Raw genomic sequence first — 25,743 nt, 5'->3', positions numbered from 1 at the left:
GAAATGCACACTGAAAACAAACAAACAAAAACACATGAATTTGTACTAGGATCACAGTCATCAAGAAAGCATTAGGAGAATAAAAAGCAATATTGCTGCAAGCCTTTAAAGGTAAATCACAGAGCTGGTGGAAATCACCTGTAACCACAATCTGCTTCAGGCAGTAAACAGACCTGGGTTTTCCATCAGGAAGAGAAGATCCCTGTGCCATTTTGGCATGTTTCACCACCCATGTAGGTCCAGTGATGAGCTGATTCAGAGCCAAGAAATATGAAATCATCAACATTTAATAGAACTGTCAGTTAAAAGCCTGAGAGCTTGCTATCATGTATATGTACACCCAATATATGGAGTTAGATGATCTTTAAGGGCCCTTCCAACCCAAGCCATCCCATGATTCTATTTTGTGAATCAATACGTGCTTACCATGTGTGTTTTCCTACATGAGAGCATGTGTTATATGTGAGTAAAAGAAAAAAAAACTCCCTGTGAGATGAGCTCTAGCACTTGTAAACCCTGGAGGACACAGTCAGCAGTGACAGTCTGCTTCTGTTTCTCACTGTAGGTACTAATGCTTTTGCTTTTAGAACTGATATGTTTTGATGAACTTAACCTCTTCCTCTGATGGAAGAGACACTTTTTTAGTAGGTTTTTTGCTGCTTATAATGCCTGTTTGTGGGCAGCCCAATCTGCATCCTAATGCAAATTTGCATCCTAATGCAAAAGGTAAAGGAGCTCAAGGTAAATGTCAATAAAACTTAAAGGCATACTAATTAATAACTGCACAGCTATTTAATACACATAGATTGAAATTCTCATTTTAATGAGAAAAACAGCCAATATATTTTGAGGGCCATATTACTTGCATGAACTTAGCTTTCGGTAGTATTCTGCTCTGTATAAAAATAGAAAGCCAATCAAGAATAAAAAATGTTATTTTGAATCAAGGTTTCCTGCTTGTTGTTTTAATTCACCTTAAGAAAAAAATGGCTTTTTTGTCTTTGCTTAGTTTTGTGTCCTGCTTGGGTGCTTGTTTGGGAGGTTTTTGGTGAAGCCCCTTGGCACAACAGGTGTCCGTGATGGGGTGAGCCGCAAGCAGAGTCCCTCCTGATGCCTCTGGCAGAGCCTGGCTTGGTGATTCCAAAGGGAGGTTTGATATTTGGTGAAAACTGGGTTGGGACTGTCTGCCACATGTCTTGGAGCAGCCGACACTTCTCAAATGGCCTCTCCCGTGCCAGGCTCATACTCTGTCCATCTGTCACCATGTCCAGAGCACCCTGCTGGCTTGGAAGCATGTCCCACGCGCTCCAGGCAGGATCAAATGCTTTTTGAACCATTTTCATGTACAGACTGCCAGCCAAACCAAATGCAGGTTTGCCTGTTACAGCTCACCAGTGTCTGCTGGGTTTAAAAAACAATACATAAGGCAGAAACAACTTTTGGCAACATATGTGTGTGTGTATATATATATATCAAGCTCAATTTTTAAATAAGACTTACCTGAATATAAGTGTGCTTACTTGTCTTTTCTCCACAGTGTGTTCACCCAGGTCCATCGTAATCGTGGTGCCTGAATGGGCACATGAAGAGTTAGATGGCTGAAATTAGACTTATTAAAGAAGTGCATATGGCTCATTTTTAAGGCATTTTCCCTGTACTGGATCTAAACGGGGAACAATTTCTGGAAAAAAAGTAGTACATACCAATAAAAACCACAGCCCTTGAAAGAAGCCTGCAATTTATTTGGGGGGGGATATTCATTTTAACATTTTAGTATTGCATGTACAGTAACTAGTTAAAAAAACACCTTATTCTGTCTTATATCTGTCCTTCCCATTCCATATGAAGATTATTTCCAAACTGGACCCACTGCAAAAAATTATTTTCAGTGATGGCTATCTCAAGTGAGAATGAGTAATCCCTTTTTATGTCTTGTTCCATTAGTCTCATTGTTCACAAGATTTTCCAGATGGGCAAATATTCTCTCCATCTTTCTTCCAGAGATGGTCATTTTTGTCTTCTAACACCTTTTTTGAGCACAGCTTTGAAGCTTTTGAAGCACATCCCTAGAGGCAGCCTTAGCAAGTGGCCAGGGTGTGAGGAGGCCTGGCAGTGTGAGGTGCTTGGACCTCACCCTTGGACGTTTCCCTTAGATCATGCCCCTTCTCTAAAGAACTGGGTTCTCTCTGTGCTCATACAGCAGGCCTATTTTCTTAATTTTATTTTGTTTTGTTTAACTTAAAAGTTAAATTCTTTTTCAGTTGGACATGGTGTCTCCCTCAATTTGACTCCAATGGGTGCTCACTCCATCAAAGAGTTAACTATGTCTTCTATACAGCAGCCAAAGCTGGGTGAAGAAAATGTACATTTTGATAACACTTAGAAATGCCAGAGTTTGGGATCTCAGTGTGCCACCCACTGTATGGACGCCCATGGCGTGTCTAGACCGCAGGCGAAGACGTGATTGAAGCTGGGCGTAAATTAGCCCGGCTCAGTCCCGACAGCCGTACAACAGCGGGAGCGAGGAGCTCAAAGTGAGCTAAATTACCAGAGTATTTACTCAGCCTCCCGCGGGGATTGTGCAGCCTACGCTAGGCCGTGTGTTGTCATGGCTACACTGCTGTCGGTGCGGTGCCGAGCTGGGTTAAGCCACGCTCGTGATTGCCGTGTAGACGTGCCCGTAGTACGACGCGGTCCCTACTCGGGATGCTTCGCTTTCTAAATAGAGGGAAATGGGAAAATAAATGATTTTATTCCTACTTCATAAGCAGTAAAGAAGGAGAGGTGAAAGTCAGGGTTCGTTCATCCTGTGCTGAACCATCCGAAGTGTAAGCAAGTTGTCCGACCTTTCCCTGGAGCCCTGCACAAGGAGAATGGGAACAAATACCCCAGTGGAGATGCTGGCTTTTCCCCGAGCTCTGTAATGGGAGGCTAGACAAGAAGTGTGGGGTAGATGACTAGTGCTTTCGATGACAGATATCTTGTCCTTGATGTTTTCCCCCAGGTAAGCCAGGAAGTCAGCACAGGCAATGAAAGTCTCATCACTTGTGAAGCAATTCTGGACTGGATGTGCAGTTTGTAAAGCTGCTTGGATTCCCATGGGATGAAAAATGTAATGTAATTTATTAGTATTACATGACACCACTAACTAGAAAAAAATAATAAAGGTACCAAATCTTTGCAGCTCTCAGCATCTCTCAGCTCAAAGCCTAGGGTGAGACTGAGGGACATGCAAGCTGGATTTAAGGCAGAGTACTGTACTGTGACTGAGACAGTGTTTTCTGGATTATCTCTGAAAATTTGATCTTCCTTCTGTCCTTGAGGGCTTTTTACATTGCCAGCTCCAGCAAAATGTGTAAAGAGCTCAGAGGGTGGAGAATCCATTCTTTGGGGAAAAGAAAAACAAATAGTCTATCCTATGAAATTAAGCATCCTGCAAAAAATGGTTTCTTTTTACAGTTGGTGCTAAAACTGTAAGAAAAGCTATAGCAAAGTGACTGTAAATTTTGTAGATTTGATTTTTTTTTTTTTTCTGCAGTTGCAGTCACAAAGGAGTGTACATCAGGAAAGCATGAACTTGGAAATCTTCCTTCATTGTGGGCTCTATGAGTTGTCCCAGTTGAGCTCCTATTCAGGTCTTCAGCACACCAAGCACATAGGCATCCTGCTCTTCATTTCCTCACCTCATTTTCTCTTTGCTTCTAAACTTTTTTTTACTTTCTTTTTTTAGCTGAGGGACTTCTTGATCAGAGTAGGTTCCTAATTTACCTGGCTTTCCAACTCTAAGCACTTACCTGGCTTTCCAGCTATTATTTTTTTCTAATTGTTGGGATTATTCATGGTTATTAACTGAAAAGAATGGAAAGAGGAGGCAGTAGGCAGCTGTCTTCCTAAATGCGGCGAACTGCAAAAAATAGTTGTAGTTCAAGTGCTTATGGCATTCACACCAGGCAGAAAATCTCTGCCACCTTTTTTAGTGAGATGCATGCAAGGGGGAACCCTTTAAGGATTTCTCAGATAATGCCGTCAGCTGGAGGTTTTCGGCTCTGATTCTGTTTCTTTTTGTTCTTCCTTGAGGAAATGTTTTTCTAAGAGATTTGGCCTACAGAGAGTGAAGAAAAGCATCAAAATGTCAACTACAGTGATTTCTTAAGCAGATAAAGCATGGAGATGATTTAGAAAGACTCATGATGATCCCGGCTTTGAATCCCGTCAGATTGCCCCCATGCTGTAGCGTCTCAAGTGTTTTCATTACATAATGGCAAAATCATCTTTTGTTTCCTGTGGTTCTGCTCTTCCACTGTGGCTGACATTATGTTTTATAGAAAATGTGTACTTTTTCTCTGCAAATACCTTGGGATTCTGTGTGTCGTTTATGTAAGTATTGGAAAGCAATTCTGTTGGCACCGAGATGAGCCATCTGAACATTGGCAGTCTCTTGCCATCTCTCCCTGCAGTGGTATCTCTTCTGGTTGTTTCTTAACTCCCTCATCGTTCATCCGATCATCTCATTGTTCATCTGATCACATTCACCAGGGCTGAGGTATGTTCTCTTCTGCTTTCACCTTGCCTGTCTTAACTTTGGTTGTTTCTTGGAGGAAATGCCTAGCCAGAGAAAGGTTGTCTTAGGCTGAGCACCTAAAAATTCAGCTTAATAAAGAGCTTGTAACCACCAGAGACTGTGGAGCACTGGGGGACATCCAGCCTTGCTCCCCTGTTAGTAGGGAGCTTTATACTTGTAAAGCAAGCTGCAACATCTAAAAGGCAACAGATTTTTTCCATAGGCTGGATCTGTGCAGGAGCCAGCCACTGCAGACACTGCATGTGGACCGTGGTGTCACGGGGAATATTGAGAATTTTGTTTTCCTCCCTGACTTGCTTGCTCTGCTGTTCTTTTTCTTTCTTTTATTTTTTTTTAATGACATTTTGTTATTTACGCTTTCGCTAGGTTGTCCATCTGCTGTTGTAATACGCATGCTGCCAGTCACTGTGCTGTGTGGTTCTTGGTGTGCAGGAGCTGACAAACCAGGCTGTCGTGTGCTTAGGGATCTTGCTCAGGCTGTGTCGGAGATCCCCCAGTGATGGTGTGTGATGTTCTGGTTAGGTGAGAGCAGTGCTCTTCATCACAATGTTTCTGTACCACCCTGGGCTCTGTGGACATCACATCCCACTCCAGGTCTGAGTGCTCCAGGCTGTGCTCAGCTCGGTTGCAAAGGCTGAATCACCAAGAAGCTACCGAGGTGTTTCCTGGCAGGAGAGCACAGACTTGAAAGAAAATTTCAGCTTTTCCGTGAGCAGCGTAGGAATGTGTTCTGGTGGTTTAGTTCTGAGATTGAGAGAAAAACAAAAAGCAGTCCATGATCTCTTGGCAGGTTTTTTTGATGAACCTTGCCTACAGCCTCAGAAGAAGAGGTACTCTTGCTGTGGGCTGCTGGCTCTAGTTTAAGGTCAGGATCAGTCGAGAGGTTTGGAAGGGTGTGCTGGAGGCTGCCAGTGTCTCATGGTCAGGATAACTCAGGATGAGCAGCTTGGACAGCTGTTTGAGGGAAATACCAAGGAATTACAGGTTTCATTTCTATCTCTATCCCCTTCTCCGAGAAATTCTCAGTTTTAGCAGCTCTTTCAGATCAAGTGGTGGCAACTCAAGCCAGGCAACCCACAAGTGAGAACAGGGGAGAAGTAGCTTCAGTAGCTCTTTAGTTCTTTGCTTGTTTGTTGTTGCAGCTGAGACTGCCAAGTTTTTTTGCTATAGGACATTGAATAATCACCAGATGGATGGTGATCTTCACATACCGAGTTCTGTGTTGGATTTCAGCCAGCCATAGCTCCCTAACTTTTCAGATTGTGCCTCTTTGGGACTGAATATTTCCCATTTCTTCCAGGCAGGTCATTTATTTATTTTAACTTATTTTAAAAAATTAGGGTGTTACACCCTCTGTTAGCCTGGTACTGTGTCCACCTTGACACTGAATTTTGTGCAACTGGTCCTGCAGAGTCACCAAGGACCACGGTGCTTCTGGCATCTTCATGCTGTGGACAAAATCGAGCCTCTATAGCTCATTTCTACCATCTCAAACTGTCCAGACCCACTCAATTGTTCATTTTTAATGTGAACAGCCTTAAAAGTAACAGTACACAAATAAATTGCCATAGCCCTGTGAAGTACAAAGCTGGCTTGCACAAATGTAACCAGCTTTGTACATCTGTTACTGCCCACTCCCATTGAGTCATCCTGAGACTTAGTCACCAGCATCCTATGTCTCACAGTGCGATTTATATATCTGTCTCCAAAACACATGCTGCAGTCTAGATGGCATGGGGGAGGGAGAAAAGCAAAGCAATGAGCAACCTACTCCCAAAGGAATAAAGCCGTGTAGCAAGTCCTACAATACTATGCCTGTTATATCAAAACAACAGAATCAGAAGGACAGAAATTCCCGTGTAGGTCAGTTTTGAATCATTCCACGTGCAATAGGAATATTTGAGTTGATATAAATCGTAAAAGGCTTCTTCTCCTAAAAGGAAAATTTTAATGCAATCAGAGCGGTTGAGCTATGCACCCTATTCCACAGAGTTCAGAGTTTGGATTCTGCTCACGGGCTATTAGCATATGTAGTATATTTACTATTCAGAATTCCCTATAGGCTTGTAATAGGTACAAACCAAGGCTGATCTAAAAAAAAAAATAAGAAAATCTGCTGGTGCACAGACTGAGCTGAAAGAAGTGGTTCACAACTATGTGAATAAATATCCTGACTTTCTTTGTCCTTGGTAGGACAGTTGATGTGCTCAGTAATGTTAGCAGAAGAGGAGACCCCGAGAGGCTTGTAAAGTTGAGATGCTGAGGAGTGCAATTTTTAGCAGTGCTTTATGAGATCATCAGTCTTTGGCACTCTTAATTTCTCAGTATCTTGTTTTCCTTATTTATTAAAGGAGCCATGTCCCCATACTGAGAAACCTTCTCAGTAAATTGTTACCTCCTGCCTGAGTTATATTTTACAAAGAGACTGCGTTGTCTGGCAGGCGTCTCACGTCCTTAAATTTGGTGCAGTCCTAGCACATACATAGAAGTTAGTGAAGCAGAAAAGTGATGTCTCATAGGTGGGACCATCAGTAGTCAGGACTGCATGATGCTGCTACTACCTCCAGTGGGCTCCTGAAGTTGTTTGTAGCAGAGGGACTCAGCCTTACATCAGAGATGGGCCGTGGGGTGTTTGTGGTTTGCTTTTGGTTTTTCATTGTGCTACTTCACTAATGATAGGCAATAAATTACTTTAATCTCCCTATGCTGAGTCTGTTTTGCCCATGACGATAAATGGTGAGTGACCTCCCTGTCCTTATCTCAACCCTTGAGCCCTTTTCATCGTATTTTCTCCCCCTTTGCCTTTGAGGAGGAAGATGGGTAGACTACTGTTGATCAGGACCATAAAACAAGTCTTACTCCCACCCAAAACACTTTGGAAATAGGTCTCTGACCTGTCAATCACAGCCCATCCTGTTATGCCTTACTGGCTCACCGGCTTCAGCCATTGCAGGGAAGCTTTTTTAGCCTGGCTGCCAAAGCAGCCTTGAAACAAAACAAAAATAACAATAATAATAATAAATCCTTTTTATTCCAACTATGTCGCTTACTGGATTCAAGGCTTTAGTGGTTTGTTATTTAAGCTTGCTGCCTCTGCAACAGAATTGCTGGAAACTCTTTTCTGACACCAAGGTCCCCAACTGCAGCCGCGTCCAGACCAGTGTGTCTGGGCAGGATTTTTTTTGGCAGGAATTCTCCCTGGTAAGGAAAGAAACTGAAACTGGTTGGAAAAGGTGAAAAATTGCTTGGCGAACCACACCTTGCTCCTGCTGCCATTTGGCTGCATGTTGCCAGCTGATATATTTGCTTTCTGTATCCTAAAATGTGGTTTTCCTTCCTATTCTCCAAAACAGTTCTGAGAAAGGGACTTTTTTGTTGTCGTTGTTTTCCCAAGATATCCAATAATAATTCCAAGTATTCTGATATAAGGGCTGTCCAAGGAAAAAGAGAGGAATCAGGAAGGAGTGATGTAGCTCTGTGTGTGTGTCTGGATATAAATTTAAACCAGCCTTGTGGCTGTAAAGTAAATCTAAACTGTTCAAGAGCTCATTTTTTCTAATGGGGCATGACAGGACCGATGTCTGGCTGTTGGTCTGCACTGAGCAATGGGAAGGACCTCCTGAGGAACAGGAGCATGACAGGAAAGCTCACAAAACTTTACAAAATGGACTTTGAATAACCTTAATTCCAGGTTAGCACCACTAGGAGCTGCAGCCTCTGGAAGCCTTTCCCACTACAGGGATGTGCACAGACTTTGGTCTCTGTAGAAGTTTTCTCTCCAAGTGATGCAAAAATGATGGATACAAGGGGTGATACCATTTGTTCTTCATGCAGGGCTCTGCAGTCTCAAATGAGAAGGATCTTGCTCTTACCAACATACCACTGTACACCTTTGCAGAAGTTTTTCTAATGTCTCTCCAAAACATGGGATTTTCTAGAGCATTTATACCAAGTGTAATGAAGCAGAGCTGGAGAGCGTTAGTGGATAACAGCATCGCCAGCTTTCTGTAGGAGTGAAAAAGCTGCCTAAGACTAGTTTAAGTCCTGTGATGATGGCAGAGCAAGCCTTCAATGTGTATCAGTTAGCATAAGATCAGAGCAGTCAGGTACAGAATAAGAGCCAAGGCTGAACCACTGGCTTGTCAAGAGGTGTTACAGGTGTTTTGCAACACTTTTGGAGCAGTTCCTATCTTTTTTTTTTTTATATTCTTTTTTCTTTTTTTAAGAGGTACTGTGTCATCAACCCTGTAGCTGCATATGCTTCTGGATGTAGAACAACACAAAAAAAGAAATTATCTGTTCTATATTCTGCAGAGACACAAAGAGCAAAGAAACACCCAAGATTTCCTTGTTTAACCAACAGGCTGGAATTGAGAGAGCACTATTTGCAGCCTGGCTTTTGATATATACATTTTTTCCTTCTGTAACTGGAGTCTCATGAAGAAGAGAAAGATGAAAATATTGTTAGGTAGATGCTTACAGACTCTGTCATGGGACTACAAATAAAATTATCCTGCTTAAATGTTCGCTAGCAGACAAGAAAGGTCTCATGTTGTCCAGGGAGGCTCTGGTATGGCTCCAGTTATTTCCACCTGTAAGCAGAGATGTACTGATTCTGCATTTGAAAACAGATGAAGGAAACTTACCTCCATTGAATCTGAGAGTTACAAAATAGAATAAAATCATCAGGTGGGTTTCATACTTCTAGGCTTTAGAATATAGCATGTATCCATTTTTAAGCTTGGAATTGTTACTGGCAACTGAAATTTAGCTGGTAGGAAAATAATTCTGCCTACCTACCTCTTCCTGTTTTTGAACATTTCTGCTCAAAAGAGAAGTAATGGTTTCATTCCCAGCTGCTCCAGGTTTCCTGGACAGCTTTTTCAACCCTAATTGCTAGGTATGTGTCCCCTTAAAAACCAACTTTCTTCCTCCAGGCTCCAGCCTTCCCAAACTGCAGGTCTTCTCCTTGTGAATTACAGAAAGTAGGGATATAGGGATGCTAACATGTGGAGCTCAAAAGGTATTATTTCCTTGATTTATTTAATGGAAAATGATTTAGCACACATCAGATTCCAGCTTCTTCACTACCAAAGATGGGTCAAAGAAAGTGTCGGCAAATCCTTTGGCTAAATTAAAGCAAACATGAGGGGATATGATTTTGTGTAACTTTCCATTAGGTTCTTAAAATTCTTCACAGAGATTTATTATTTAATTATTGTGGTAATCTATGAAGTAGGAATATAATAATCCATTTATTGATAATGTTTATAAACACTGTTTATGGCTAGGTAATTTTTAGATGGAGTACATGAGTCATTTTGGTCTTTATTAGTGATAGAAATAAGCAAATTAATACGGAAGTTTCTCTTTAAGGTCCTGTGGTGCCTGGTTTAACCCCTGTCAAATCTTGATAACAATGAAAATACAAGCGAACAAATTGACTCTTCTTTTGGTTTTGAAATATTTGCTTACATTTGCATTTGCAAACGAGCGTGATGTGAAACACACGTCAAAGCGTGGTGATGAGGGTGACACACAGTTGGGTTGGTGCTTTGTAGTTTGGGCCTTGGTAGATGGTTCCCATTGAATTTACATAGCTCGGAGCACACTTATTTGTCATGAATACTTTGGTTTGTGGCCTAGGGACTCGGGGCCAGTTTGGCCAAGTGGGGTTGCTTTTTTTTTCCCTTTCCAGCTTGGCACGAGTTACTCCCATGTGCTTCAGTTCCAGTAATTCAATATTTTGTTCCTTATTTTTGTTGTTCATTATGTAACCAGAATATTTTCGAACACTTGCAAGGATTATGCCCAAGTTACACACATTTTTGAGCATATTTTGGATTTAGTATGATTACACAATGTGATGTGATTAGACCTGTGGCTGTTCAGAATTCTGAAGGCCTTTTGGCAAGCAAGCCTCGCAGACTTCCCGGCCAGTGCTAATTTTTAATTAAGCTCTATTTAATCTCAAATTAGGTTTAAGTGAAATTGCTATTTATTTTTGTTTTGAGCAATTTTAAATGAGATGCAGATGTGATGGTAGAGAAGCTCTGAATCATTATATTTAAAGGGTGATGCCTTGCATTAGAGAGGCTCTGTGTTGAGGAGGTTTTCCTGACTTTGAGATTGAGGCTTGGGATCCAAGCCTCAGTTCTTCAGCACGCAACATTAACAACCATGTTTTTGCTCATGGAGTTACTCATTATCTACTTTTCTGATCAGACAGATGCTAAACTTGACACTAACACAGAAAATTTCATTATGCGTTTACAAAGGAGCCCTAAAAATCTCGTGGCTGGAACATGAAGTAGCATAAACAGAACAGACGGCAGGAGGTAGAATATAATTACAGTTTGTTTTTGTTAGTTAAAGATGAGCATGTGTGCTTTTCTTATGGCTTTATTTTCTCCAGTTGCACAGAATTTAGTCACAGAAGGGGCTCCTCTACCTTGTGAAAATGAATTGTTTATCTCATCCTCAACACCACGTTTCTGTTTTCTCCCTCTTTGCTATGTATGTTACTTATTTTGAGAACATTGACATATTCTCATTCAGGTTTTATCACCATAAATACTTTTTAAACAAAGATTGTAGTCCCCACTAAAGGCCAGATCGGTCATTTGCTGAGCAAGTGGCTATAGTTAGATTGTAATTTCCTACAATTTTTTTTCCGTGGGATTTGGGTACCCCCCTTTTGAAACTTTTTACAGGACTTTCTGCTTTGGCTGTCCAGATGCTGAATGCCTTTTGATGGTGATGAACTGGAAGTGCTGCAAAGGGCTCTCTATTTACTAGTTACTTAAATCTGTTCCCTTTCATAGGCAAGGAGAATTATCAGAGCCCACGTTATTACTTTTCAGCAGTTGCTATGGGTAAAGCAGTGGGCACTTTGGAAATAACAGAGTGGGCTACAATCATGGGAGCTCTGATGGAAGGAAGAAGACGTTAATAGAGGACATTATTTTTTCTTCTCTCTCCTGGCAGGATCTCAGCTCTTTTGCCATGCCATTCTTGGACGGTGATGTGGAGAACACAGACAAAAATGCTTCTCGCAAGGTAGGATATTATTTCCAAAGCTTCACTTTCACTGTAGTGGCTGAGTCCCTTGGAGATAAACACAATTTATTAGACTTAAAAAAGTCTCAGGGTTTTAATCTTTCCTGCCATGCCATTAACACATCGAAAGAGATACTCTAGGGCAAGTGTTGTGATTTTTGCAGGCCTTATCATGACAGTGCTTAATGCTATCACCTGTAAAGAATGATAACCTCTGTGGTGATGTTCCTTTAGAAACTGCAGATGTTGTGTGTAATGTTGTAATTCAATAAAGTGGTATTGGGTAACTGCATTCTCAGGAAAACAGCTTCCAGAATTTGTGGTGTTTCTACAGAAACGCAGTGCCCAAATAGGCATCTGTGGCTGTCTGTCTGTCTTCCTTGAGTTGCCTCCTAATGGCTGTCATCAGGCTACAGAGGGTTTAACTGTTCAGCATCCATCCATGGTGCTGCCAAAATGAACTGCTTGCAATTGCTGGAGTCATAGTGGTAGCATCTACCCATAAACAAGACGGAATATTTCCTTCTTGATGTGAGATTAACTCAAGGTTATCCTTCTGTAGGCATTGCCAGCATTTTTTTTCCAACAACTTGCTATTACATTAAACCAATACATTCAGAGTCTGCTTACTTTCAGATGATCAGATGAGCATATTCAATGGACAACTTTAGGACCAGCTAGACAGTGCCTACACATTCTTCAAAGCAATAAAAATTGTGCATAGCATCTGCCTTGTTCAGGTTCCTGGCCTCATAATTTTCACAGAGCATTGATGTACAAGTTGGTCTGCTGAATGTAAGCCCCCTACCAGCCAAGTTAGGACTTGGTGAGGAGAGAGACTTCTGTAAACGATAGATACCCCCAAAAGCTAATCTATAGCTACGCAGTAGACTTATGACAATAGTTACGAGGATATGGACCTCTCTGAAGATTAAACCTGTTATAGGCCATTTGTCAAAGAGTCTGCAGTTATAGTTCAAGGCAGGTGAAGCAATAAATATCTCCTTAGTGAAGCTAATCTGCATCTAGAATGATAATAATTTAGCCCTGTTGACAGCATGAGTTTCTATTCCTTTACACCTCACAGCAAAGGACAGTTGTTTAAAATCTTCTGCAATCCATTAGTAAATGAGTATGTTTATAACATTGGCATTGTTCTTTTCTGCACTGGACCTTTTAAAACTGTGACACAGGAATCACTGATGAACTCAGAGGAACTCATAGATGCCAAGGAAGCTAAAATAAACAGTGTTATCAAAAGGGATTTTTTTGGTGGGTTGAATAAAGTGAACAATATGATGGTTTTGGAAAGGGATGTCATGCTGGGAGAATGCAGGTGTTCCTAACTGAAACTTGATTTCTCCCAAAGGAAGGTAGGGAAGCTGCATGAATCTCAGTCCCAAAGAAAAAAAAACATGCTAAAGCTAATGTTCCTTGTGTGTAGTGTTATGTGATATCGTTTAACAAGTTCCACTTTACCATTTATGAAGTCCCCATTTTTTCTCTTACTGGTCTTGGGATACTTTTTTTAATGAGTGGTTGACTTGGGAAGAACTGGAAGAAATTTCAGTAGTTACCCCTTTTTGCAATTTCAAGGGATGCATTTTATTTCCCTCCCAAACCTGGGTCAAATTCTTTATGTGGAAGTGTGATTAACTTTGTAATAATCATTTGGGGCTTGACATCTGAAATTGTTTTTTTAACTGACCTTTCTGATTGAGTGTATAAGACCAAGATATTTTTTTTCCTAATCAAGATCTTTGCTCAAAACCTGCAACAAAGTGATAAAAGACCAGCTGCCAGTGCTCAATTTATGATAAAAAAGAGATCATCTAATGAAATCCATTGCCACACATCTCATTCTAAATATCATTTTTCTTCTTAATGTGAAGGATGGGATCTTTGCTGTTTATGACTAGCATCAGACTGCAGGATCTTATTTCATTTAAACTAAAAGTTTGCCAGGTCCTGCTGGTGCTACACAAAGAAGTTAATAGAATTATCAATGTTGAAAAAGACCTTCAAGATCATCTGGTCCTACCATCCCCCTACCACCAGTGTCACCCACTAAACCATGTCCAACCTCTCCTTGAACACCCCCAGGGACGGTGACACCACCACCTCCCTGGGCAACCCGTCCCAACACCTGACTGCTCTTTCTGAGTAGAAATGCCTCCTCATTTCCCACCTGAACCTCCACTGGCACAACTTGAGGTCATTCCCTCTGGTCCCACCACCAGTTACCTGTGAGAAGAGGCCGACCCCCAGCTCCCCACACCTTCCTTCCGGGTAGTTGCAGAGAGCAATGAGGTCTCCCCTGAGCCTCCTCTTCCCTAGACCAAACACCCCCAGTGCCCTCAGCTGCTCCTCACAGGACTTGTGCTCCAGGCCCTTCACCAGCTTCGTAGCCCTGCTCTGGACATGCTCCAGGGCCTCGATGTCCTTCGTGTACTGAGGGACCCAAAGCTGAACACAGCACTTGAGGTGCAGCCTCAGCAGAGCAGAGTACAGGGGGACGATCACCTCCCTGCTCCTGCTGGCTGCACTACTCCTGATACAGGCCAGGATGCTGTTGGCCTTCTTGTCCACCTGGGCACACTGCCGGCTCATGCTCAGGTGAGCATCAATCAGCACCCTCAGATCCTTTTCCTCTCCACAGCTTTCCAGCCACTCTCCCCCAAGCCTGTAGCACTGCGTGGGGTTGTTGTGACCCAAGTGCAGGACCCGGCACTTACCCATGTTGAACCTCATCCCAGTGGCCTCTGCAGAGGGGACAGAGAAGTTCCCAAGTTACTGTTCACTTTCAAGTGAAATGGTTTTTCTTTGTTCAAATTTGAAATCACAGTGTGATCTGTAACTTTTGCATTCTCTAAGCCAATATTTCATCAATACCATGACTTTTCCATTCACCAGCCATGTTGGAGACTGGCAATTAATCAGAGATGTCTTCCTGCACTTAACTCTTCTGTCACCTGGGCTATATATCAAGTTGGAGAAGAGTAGTTCACAGCCTGTCTATCTGATCTGTGATTAATTTAATACCGGTGCTTTTTTTCTTTCTTTTTTTTTTTTTTTTTTTTTTTTTTGTGAAAAGCTTTTAGAAATTGTATTAACATTTTTCACAAGGATTCTCAGCACTTCACCATGTGAGTGCCTCTCAATCATCATTCTGTGACAATAATCCTCATTTCACAGCTAGGAACTCAAGTGCAGAATTACTTTCTCACATCAGAATTTTTTGGCAGTGGTGGGAATGTGGCATATATTTCATGAAGTTTAGCCTTGATCACTTTCTTTGGCATTGTTATTATTATATCTGATGTATTCTTCTTTGCTTTGTAACCTGATGGCAGGAAGGGGACGGGGTGGGTTTCACCTTCCTCTCTTGAGGGCAGAGTATAATTCTCTGCAGACTCTTGCAGAGATTTTTTTTGGTGTGATTTGATGCAGCAAGGTGGCTCTTGTGCCTGTGGCAGATATTGTGGCCTTTCTTGTTGCCTGACAAAGTGCTTTAATACTTGTGCTGGTGGTTTTGTCCAAAATTATTGGTGCTACTGATTGCCCCATACTCAAAGACTCTCCAGAATTGGCGTTAATTCTCGCAGAATAACCTTACAGGATCATTAAATACATTAGTATAGATGAGGATAACTCGGAGTTAAGACACAATTAAATATACTAGATTGCCTCAGTCTGGGAAAAGACAGCAGAAGTGAGGGGGGAGGGCGGGGGGAAAGGTTTAGAGGACTGGAGAATCCTGAATGATGTTGAGCTGGAGAACAGAAAATAATGATGGCACAATGTGGCAGGGTGGCAGTCAGGGATGAGTGCCCCTCTGCACCAAGGTGGCACTAGCAATTTTAGAGCTGTTAACACTTGGAATATTTATAGGTCTTTCATCTAAAATGTAGGTTACAGGAAGAGGTGTGGGAATTACAGGAAACCATTTCTTTCAGATGAAAGCCTGGAACTGTGAATGACTGTGAGAAGAAAACGACAGGAGAAAACTGTCCATGGGGAGCAAATTATATATGGAGGGGAGAGGAATAGGAAGAAGTTCAAAAAATAATATTGCTCTGTCACTTTAGAGAAAGAATAGATTTGTTAATAAAATATAGGAGAAAGTTTGAAAAATAAGTGTGCATTGACTGTGTTTTCTCTACATGGAGAAGAAGCAGGTGAGATGTTTATCTTAGATGACAATGGTGACTCTGTCCCATTAATGACTCAAGGGCATTTAAAATGGAAGATACCACCGCTAGACATTTTAAAATTAAAACCAAACAACCTTGATAAAACAGCTCTGAATGAACTGGTTGATTAGTGATGATTTTGAATAAATCTTGGAGCAGAGAGGAGATTGCAGAAGACTGGGGGAAAAAAAAAAAAAAAGCAATTATTATGTTAATATTTACAATGCCTGTAATTAGGATAATTTTCAGATTTGTCAGTGTGGCATTAGTCCTGGGTAAAACAATGAAATATCTAATACTGGATAGTTAATAATGCTATTACAATAGACTCATTTTGATTGGAATTAATGGCAAACAGTTCTTTATGAGAATTTGGCTTTTTAAATGAGATTATAAATTTAGTTGGAAAATGTATTGGTGTCATACACATAAAAATGTATCACAGGACATTTAGATTTAAGAACGTGGAATGATACTGACCAAATGTGGAGCCTACTAAATGAATAAAACCTTGCTGATAAAATAAGTTGAGACTCATCAGTGGAAAATTTTGTTTCTAGGCAGACAAAACATACTGTTGCTCTACTATATATTACTTTATCAGTGACTTGAAAGAAATACAGGCTCATTACTGTACAAATTGCAAATTGCAGTTTGTAGTTCATAGAAAAATGAGGGGGAAGAGAGCAGGAAAGTCTCCAATGCAGAACGACCTGAGTCACTTAAAACACATTTTACAAGCAGACTGCCCATTTCAGGTTGGCCAAACTGAGCAGTTACACCTAGGAGCAAATAATGAAGACTTTATTTTTGGAAAATCTTTCATAAAACTTTGATTAGGTTTTGAGAGCAGCTGTAGGTAATCATCTGTACATAGATTCTGGATGTGATGTGATGGCTAAAGGATTACTTTCATTTTTTGGACGTGCAAACCAATGAACAGGGCAAAATGTAGGTTTTGTTATGACTGCATCTGTCACTGACTTACAGTTCTGCTGTCAGTAATGCAGGAAAATGTTGATGAACTAGGATCAGAAAAGATCTGAGGAATGACTCCAGTACTGAAAGACTCAGGGGAGCGCTTTGCCCTGGTTCTGGTCCCAGCATTGTTTTTGCTTTGTGCGGTGACTCATAAATGGTAGAACAGGGAGGAGAAGCAAAAAAAGTCTGATTTTTATCCCCCTCTCAACCAGATAACAAATCTCCTTTTGATTTATTTTTTCTCAGCCTTTAGTTATCCGTTTCTTTGTGAACAGTGAGCTGGCCTCGGCAGGAAGGATGGGGAGCATGTCCCAGGCACTGCGGCAGCCTCGGCTCGGGGCACCTGCAGTGGATGCAGCAAACCTTGGCACGAGGATACGTGTGACAATGTCTGCACTGCCCTATGCCTGCCTCCTTCCCCTCTGCTGCTTCAACAGAAACTTTTATGGTTAGGAAATAGAACAAGGAGCCATCCTCATCTCACCTGGAGCCAGTCCTGCTTTCACCTTCCTTCCAGCATGCTCCTGCTTGCTGTGGGAAACCCAACCCAACGGATGGCCATGCAGGGCTCTCAGGGCCTGCCAGATCAGCCAGTCTCATCCCATTGTATTTTAATTTTGGGAAGTGTCATTGTATTTTAGTTTTGGGAAGTGACATCTCTGATCCCGTAAAACACGTTGTCATCCCAATTGTTATTGCTCAAGCAGAACCAAGGGAACTAATGGTGGTGAATGCAGCCTGATGGTGCCTGGGAGAGTAAGTCCTTCATTACCTTTCGGGCTAATGAAGTCAGTTCTTGTGATTCTGTGAGCTCTTTTATTCCACCAGAATGAGGGAATCATCCAATTAAGTTTATCAAAGGGCTTTTTTATTGAGATTCAGCAGAAGGGCAGGAAATAAGTGCAGACATCTATCTGGTGTGTCGTCTTTAATTGTGCTTACTGTCCCTGACAAGGATGGTGGGAGGCGATTCCTTTCTTGTTATTCGCCTTCCAATTTTTTTTTAAGAGAAGAGGCAAAATAAAGGTCAAATAACTCACTGTTGTAAAAGCAAACAAAACTCAAATGCTCCATAAGTGTGCTAATTTTTTGGAGCTGGAGAAGAAATGAGCAGAGCTCAGGAACTTTTAATAACTTCCACTTAAATTCGGAAACATTTTGAAGCTTTGGGGCTGTTTAGTTTGAGCTCGTTCATATTCCATACAGGGTGTTGGTTTCTTTTTTTTTATTTATTTATTTTCAGACTGTTCTGAAAATGAATCTAAATTCACCAGTAACTGACTCAAAGCCAGAGATTTTTCAGAGATACTGAGCTTTGTAAATCCCAGATGGGAAGGGATTGTGGCAGGAGTCAGTCACCCCAGAGGGGAGCTGTAGCACATCCAAGGAGAGATGAGTTTGTCCAAAATGGAGAAGGAATAAGAAAATCCAAGGCGATTCCTGAAGTAGACAATAAGGGCATCTCTGAGGGAGGCTGTGTGCCTGTCAAAGGGCCCTCTGCCTCTAGGAGAGCAGTGGAGATGGCTGCAGAGAGGTGCTGGGGTAAGGACAAGGACAGAGCCAGGGTTTCTACGGGTCTGACACAGCTTCTGCCTGCTCTTGGTCAGAGTCTTCTCAGCACAGCTCATTCATTCTTCTGGCCACAACTCTTCGACAGGACACTTCTCTTCCCTGCAGTTAAGCAGTCCTTAAATTCTAGGCTGGGAACACAGATGGCTTCCTAGAGAGGACATAAGTTGGCAAAAGAGAAAAGGGATCCAAATTTCAATACGAAGCAGGAGAAAGAAAATGACAATGTTGGGAAAACTTGTGTCTGTGTGTGAGAAGAGGCAAGACTGAGACAGCTCATGTGTGGATGATGAGAGTCTGGTTTGTGGTGAAGGACGAATAGTTTGGTCTCAGTGCATTGCATTGGGGGTTATCATACGGTGATTCAATGTAATGTGCTTTAATCTTTCTTGTAAAATAAGAAGATTGCAAATTAGGTAAGAAAATATTTTAATGTAGAGATGGCAGGCTGGTATCGAAAGGATGACTGTTGGGTGGAGGGACAGAGCTGGTGGCACTTCCCAACCTCAGTCCTTGGGCTGAACTTTGGTAGTAAGGCACAGAAAAATAGAAATTCTAATGAAAATTGTTGGTGATACAAAGACAGGGGGGTGTTTTTGGATTTAGAGAAGTGCCTTATACAGGAAGATCTGGAAGACCTTCAGGATGGATAATTCCTACCAGCACAAGATACTTGGGATATGTCAATAGCAGTAGTAAGAGAGGTCAGGGACAGTTCTCTTGCTCCAGAAATGCTGGGTTTGGGCCCAGTCCTGCCGTAGGGCCAGACTCTTGAACCCACTAGCACAGGGTGACCACATGCAGTCTGGGCCTGTCTCTTGCCTGAGCTCTCCCCAAACCCAGGTAGTGCCTGGGGAGTGCTCACAACACAGGTTAAATCCTCAGTGGGTGGTAAGCAAGCAGGGAAAAAAAAAAAAAAAACATCTGTGTGATGGTTTGGGCCTGTGTCCAGCTGTATCTCGCTCACTGGTATGGGGTAGTCTGGAACTGGTGGGGGTTTATGCTGGGATTTTTGTCATCAAGGAGTTTGTTGAAAATGACCATGGGAAATGAAGATGCAGGCCTGATGGTCCACCACGGAATGGCTCTGAGCCATCAATGTGAATTGTTGTGGGAAAGGAAGAAGAGATTAGGGAGGCAGAGAGCCCCTCATCCAGGTGAAAGGACAAGGGGAGCCGTGAGGATGCTGTTTGCTGAGATGAAATCTTCCAGAGCTGCCCAGCTTGGGACAGGTGCCAAGCTACCACTTTACGTTCCATTCAGAAAACTGAAAGCACGTCTGCTCGATGTAAAGCAGTGCAACTCTCCTCTCATTCTTTGCTTTATTTTCAACAGCAGCCAGCTCTGGATACATTTTAGGAGCCTGCCTAAGATCACTCAGTTTATAAAACGTGGCAAGGTTTCCCCCCAGTCCCCAGCTGAGGCTCCTTTTGTGCTCTGAAGCATGAACACTGGTGGTAGTCTTATGGCATTTGGGGATACATTTACTCAGTGCTATGTAAGCCTTAAACAGCTAAAGCCAGTCACCAGAAACAGCACATGTAATCAAGCATGAGGCTCTGCTCAGCTGCTTAACCTCAGCGGGGAGCACATCCCTGCAGACTGAGGGTAGGGCTGCACTGGCACTCGTTTATTCTTCTATTACCCATCTGCTAGTTTAGCCCTATTCCAGCTGCTCTGTTCTCTGCAGACCTGAGCTCAGAAGCTGAGATTTCTGCCTCTCCAGCATTACCAGTTGTAAGGCTCAGGGAGCCCAGGGTTAGGGCTCAAGGACCCCGTGTAGGTTCTGCACAAAGCCAACACAGGGGATGTTTTGTTGGTAGTTGTTTGGTTTTGATTTATTTATTTATTTTTATTTAAGTGAAAAATCTTCATACCTCAGGCAGTTTTTGAATTTGTTTAATTAGGCCTTATTTGTGCATTGATTTGTATTGTACTTCCATCGGGTGTTTGCACTACTTATCTCCAAAAGCCCAATTATCCAGCCAGGGTCAAATGAGCCCCATCACTGTGTGTATTTGCTAGGTGTGATTCATATTTCTGCTCATTCTCACTCCACTGGCTTTCCTGGGCCATCACAAATTGATCTAAAAGGGTTATTAATGTGAGAACCTAAGGTGCAATACTGTCTTGCTGCTACAGCTCAGCAGGGGAAACAGTTATATTTCAGAAGCACGTGTGGGAGTTTTGTTCCCACCTGCCTGTCACAGCTTCAAGGATATTAACCCCAAAAGCAGGCAGAACAGGCTGAGGACCCATCTAGCTGTGCAGCCTTCCTCCAGCAGCACTGCTGGAGTCGTCACTCTGGGTCTGCATCGGATGCTGCAGTTTCTTCCACAGCAGAGATCCTTCTGCATTCCCAGCTGATGCCTGGAAATTAATATCGCCTCGTGACTTTTCCGTGTGCTGTCATAGCTGTCGTTACTGCTGATTTTATTCAGAGAAGCACCTAATCATCTTTAAAAACTCGCAATCATTAGCATCCAATAATACTCTAAGAAAGAAATACTGATGCAATTCCCCAAGCAAAATCACAGGTATTTATCCTCTTTGATGGGGGGTGTAACCTTTATGTAATTAATGTGTAGAGCAGCTGGGGAAGAATTCATTGTAGTAATTTCCTTTAATTTAGTAGCATGCACATGTGTATTTAGCAGTGTGCCCCTGGTGCTCTAACAATTAGCTAATTCAACTGCCTGGCGTGATGGAGGGAAAGCAACTGGTTGTGATTGCAATAAATAAAAACATCCCACTGCTTCTCTTCAGAATTCGAGAACATTTTGCTTCCATGTCTGGCTTGTGCGTGCAAGGCAATACTGATTTTATTTGACAAATTGTTCCTTGACATTTTACATTTCTAGAATTGCTTTATCCCGTGAAGACAGCATAGTCTTTTGAAGTGTCTGCTGTCCGTGTTTGGTTATAATCAAATAAGCATGCAAAAAAAGATGCGTGAAATATTAAAGGTGGCACCAGAAGGACGGCCTTCTCTTAGCTTTACAAATTTCATCGCTTGTCACTTTAGGAAAAACAATATAATGAAATTACAGTCTTGGAAACAGTCCTAAATTATAGTAGTGGTGGCAGATTTGTATTATGAGCAAAATGAACTTGAAAATGTACTTCTTACTCCCAGCTTTCAGGCAGTAGATTTAGCAGTAGAGTGGAGGTGCTGTTGTGCTACTTGGTTGTTTCCTGGGCTGTGTAGTTAGAAGAGAACCACGTGTAAGGAGTCTCGGGTGATCTACAGATGATATTTTAGTGAAGTTAATGAGCTTTTATGAAAAAGTTACCACTTTGAGACTGTTTACCCATAACAAAAATGCAGTTTTTTTATTAATTTATTTATAGTATGTTAATTATTCCAAGTCTCAGCTGAGGGATTGTGCCCTATTCTTCATGATAAATACTCACCACGAGACAATCTGCGTGCCAGAGGAGTTAGAGTGGTACTTGAGGAGATACTGTCCTCACAGCAGAATAGATGTGGAATAGAAATGAGTTTTCAAGACTGCACACAAAACCGTGATGGAGTTGGAGGGCTCAGGCCACTGCGTTAAGCATGAAACACTATATTTTCTTTTCTGATGAATCAAGAGTCAAGAGTCTCTTGTTGCTGTTTGTATCCAGTGCTTAGTTAGAATTGATTTATCCATTCCAAAAATTTCCCTATGAGGGCAACTGCTCCTCTAATGCTTCTGCAAAAGGACAGGTATTGCCAAGACATTCTTTTCTGTGCTATAAAAAATAAGTGTGCGGGTATAAAAAGCAGTTGTGCATCTTGCCAGCCATTTCCATGCTGCTCAGAGGAGCACAGGGCAGAGTTCATCAGCTGTGCAGGGCTCTGCCATGCCAGTGGGGCTCTGTGTTGCTGCTGGTGACCCATGCTGTTGGTGCCCATCTCCCAGATGAAGTACCACAGGCCTTTCAGGTTGGGAACCTTCCCAAAGGAGAGACCACGATCTCTGCAGGCCCTTCTGCAGTTCCCACACAGCAGGACCCATTCCAGCTTTCATCCTTTCTTTCATTTAAGTCTTTCTAATCAAAGCTGTTATTTTCCCCACCGTTCCTCCCATGGCAACAACACCCCTGCCCGGCTCGACTGACGCATATCGGGTGTGCCTGGCAGGCAGGAGTTGTGGTCTGCCCCATACCTCCCTTTTTTTTTGCATAACTGGGGAATGAGGAGGCATGCAAATGGCTTGGACCTCAGCATGACTTGTGCAGGAGGCAGCACGCTGTGCCCATGGGTGCATAAGCCGTGGCCTTTGCTTTTGCCTTCCCTGCAGACCTGAAACCCAGCGCTGCCGTCTGCCAGAAACAAGGCCCTTCATTCACGAGAAATGACCCCAGCTAAAAAAGAAGCCTCATGCCCACAGGAGTGTTTTTTTCATCCAGAAGGAAATAAACTCTGCATATAGCTCAGGCACAGGCAAATCCCACAGCGGTTTGGGTAGGCTTCTGTTAATTGCATGTGGGGAGAATTTCATCTTTGCTCCTTTTTTTGGGTTGTTTTTCTGGATTTCCCCCCACTCCCTCACTGGGCGAGCCTGCACAGTGCTGTGCTGTGTTGCGCACAGATATTCCCGCTGGCTGGAAAGCCAGCACAGGTCCCAGAAGAGACAGAGCTGTTGGAAAGGTCATGCCCAAACTGGAGGCCAGGCTAATTAGCTAGAACATTGCTACTCTAAAATGGTCTCTCTATTTTGGGACTGGAGTTGAAAGTAGCAGTGCCTGGTGTTGTAGAGACCTGCCAGGTGCTTGGGACCTTGTGCTCTCTGCTGTGCTGTATTGCGTGGAGGAGACTTAAGTGCTACAGATGGGTGCTTAAATGCAAGAGGAAGACTTTAGGGTACTGTGCTTGCCCTATGTACATTTATTGCCAGTCACCTTTAAGTTTTCCAGGGAAGGAATAAGAATATGTGGCTAATAAAATAAAAAAATACATTTTTTTACTAAAAATATCCAGAATTGTATGTGTGATAATAAAGTTTATGCACATGATTTTACTTTTTTGGTGAAATTCAGGTCATCTTTAACAGCCACGGGCAGCATGGAGCCCAGAGAGGTGGCACATATGCATCTATATGTGCCTGGCTAATCCATAGCCCAAATAAACAGGAACGACTGTGTTGAGACAAGTTCTGAGATCCCAGTGGCACAAGCTGAAGTGAATTAATGGTGCTTTTTCTTTTTCTTCCTTTTTTCTCTTCTCCTCAGGTGGAAGAAAGCTACTCTGCAGGCAGCCCTTCAAAAGGCCTTTTCTCCAAAGGGCTCCAGAACCGACCTTCCAGTCCCGTTTCTGCCCCTGTGAGATCCAAACATAGCCCCGGCTCACCCAAAACAGTCTTCCCCTTCCCCTACCAGGAGTCTCCCCCACGCTCCCCACGCCGAATGAGCTTCAGTGGGATCTTCAGGTCCTCCTCCAAAGAGTCCTCCCCCAATTCTAACCCGTCTACCTCTCCTGGGGGCATCAAGTTTTTCTCCAGATCAAGAAAAAGTAAGAAATTGCTCATGTTATTTCAGGAAGATACACAGTACCTCTGGGCTTGGCCCATTCTTTACCTGCGGTAGTGAAGTAAGTGCAGATGAGGCATGTGCTAATTGTTCGTTATTGCTTTCACTGACCATGTGTTTGGGGTTGCTTTGGCTGGCGAGTAGGGAATGACTTCTGCAGGACACCTGCACAGGGCTGAGGAGGGAAATCACGCTTCAAAACTTTGCCTAGGAATCCTGCTCCTGTGTCAGGGGGAGTTCCCAAGCAGTTTCACCAGGGCTGGTTGAGTGTCAGCTCCAGGGCTCGAGAAGAACTCAAGCAGTCATGGGGTTTGTGGTGGAGGTGGGCACAGAAAGGACCTCATCTTGGGAGCTGAGGGAGGCTTGTTTCTGTAGACTCCATGGAGAATTTCAGCAGGTTTCTATCTGGTATCTCTTTGCCCTGTTGTTGGGGAAAAAGAGAAGCCTTGACTAGATAGCGATAAATGGTACATGTTTCTGATCAAATGACCACCAAAGGGGTGTTTGAGCTTCTTTGCTGCATGAAAGATGTGGTAGACCTCCATGGTTCGGAGCAGTTGCCTACTTTGCATCAGGAACAAATTTTGCTTCTTCACCAGCCCGTGGAGTAATATACCATTTCTACAACTCAAATGAGCAGGGTTGGGAAAAGGCTTTGATTTTAAGGCTTTCTCGTTGAGTAAAGGTTCCCAGGGTCAATCTACAAGCAGTTGTGGCCACTCTGTCTAGGGGACATTGGCTGCAGGAAGGGGACTGAGTTACCAGGGAAAGAGAGGAACAACGTCGTGCCACTGAAGGTGCTGGACTGTCAGACTTTCCTTTCTGCTAACAGAAGAAATAACTTAATTTCTTATCTCAAGAAAAATAACTTAATTTCTTCAATTTATTTTTTTGGTCAGATCTTTTGAGACGATGTAGGTGCAGAATTAGTGATGCATACACCAAAATGTATGTTTACTGTAAAGTATTGAAAATTTTTCATGGCTTGTAAATGGTGTAGAAAAACCTTCATCATTAGTATTTCTCTTCAAAATGCTGGCTTTAATCAGAACAAATCATTTCATAGCAACTTCTGTGCACGTGAACACAGCTATACAGACCCGTAGTGGATTTTTCGTTTTGTTTATCTGTTTATTCTGCTGCAGCTTAGTTGAAATGGCACCTTTTCCAGTCCTTGCCTGTCTCTGAAACACCTTCAGGAGACTAAAAGCAGGAGAGTCAGTATTTCTGAAGGACAACAACTTTACTGCAAGCATCACTCTATTCAAGGGCATTTGCTCTTCTCAACTTAAAGTTTAAACACACTGTTTATGCTCCCCTTTTTCTCAAGCCTCACAATAACTACAGTTCATCTGAGCTCTTTTTGCTGGTCCAGATAGGTTTCAATGTTGCACAGGGAGTATGGAGCTGATTCAGTGCACCCAGAAGAGCTTGCAGAGTGTGCATCAATACACACTGCATAGCAAAGCCATTGTGTGACGTTTTGACGAAGTTATCCAAGCAAATAGCAGCACTTAAGTCTGATCCTAGCTAGGTACATCAGAATTTTAAATAAAGAAATCTTCCAGTAGTCAGCAAAACCCTTTCGATAAGGTCACATCACTGTCGCAGGGGCGGGCTTGGAACGGGGCCATGCTATTTCTGAGCTAACAGAAGATCCCCATGGTCCTGTGACTCCAGAGAGCATTGCAGGAATTGTGCTGGGCTTGGGTGTCTGTGGTCTTTTGTTTTTAGGGCCTCTTGCAAAGGGTGTGTTGACTGAAATTTGTATTAAAATTGATAACTTGTCTCATTCTGCAGCTTTTTTCTTTTTTTTTTAATCTGCAGAGCAATCCATACCAG

General features: G+C 42.6%; 1 protein-coding gene across 4 annotated transcripts in view; it reads left to right on the top strand.

Annotated features, from left to right (window-relative positions):
- PRKAG2 (protein kinase AMP-activated non-catalytic subunit gamma 2) overlaps window positions 1–25,743 on the top strand; it is a 208,357-nt gene that overhangs the window by 54,205 nt on the left and 128,409 nt on the right. For 3 of the 4 annotated variants that reach the window (XM_068673385.1, XM_068673386.1, XM_068673387.1), the window contains exons 2-3: window positions 11,570–11,641; window positions 23,605–23,884. In XM_068673385.1, coding sequence (XP_068529486.1) covers window positions 11,570–11,641; window positions 23,605–23,884 — 352 coding nt within the window. Of the gene's footprint in view, window positions 1–3,088; window positions 3,113–11,569; window positions 11,642–23,604; window positions 23,885–25,743 lie in introns of those variants that run through there. The other variant, XM_068673388.1, reaches the window with a different exon arrangement.

Source organism: Anas acuta, chromosome 2 (genome assembly GCF_963932015.1).
Source record: "Anas acuta chromosome 2, bAnaAcu1.1, whole genome shotgun sequence".
Lineage (NCBI taxonomy): Eukaryota > Metazoa > Chordata > Aves > Anseriformes > Anatidae > Anas > Anas acuta.
Note: the sequence above shows the minus strand (reverse complement) of the source record. Positions and strands in the feature narration are given on the sequence as shown.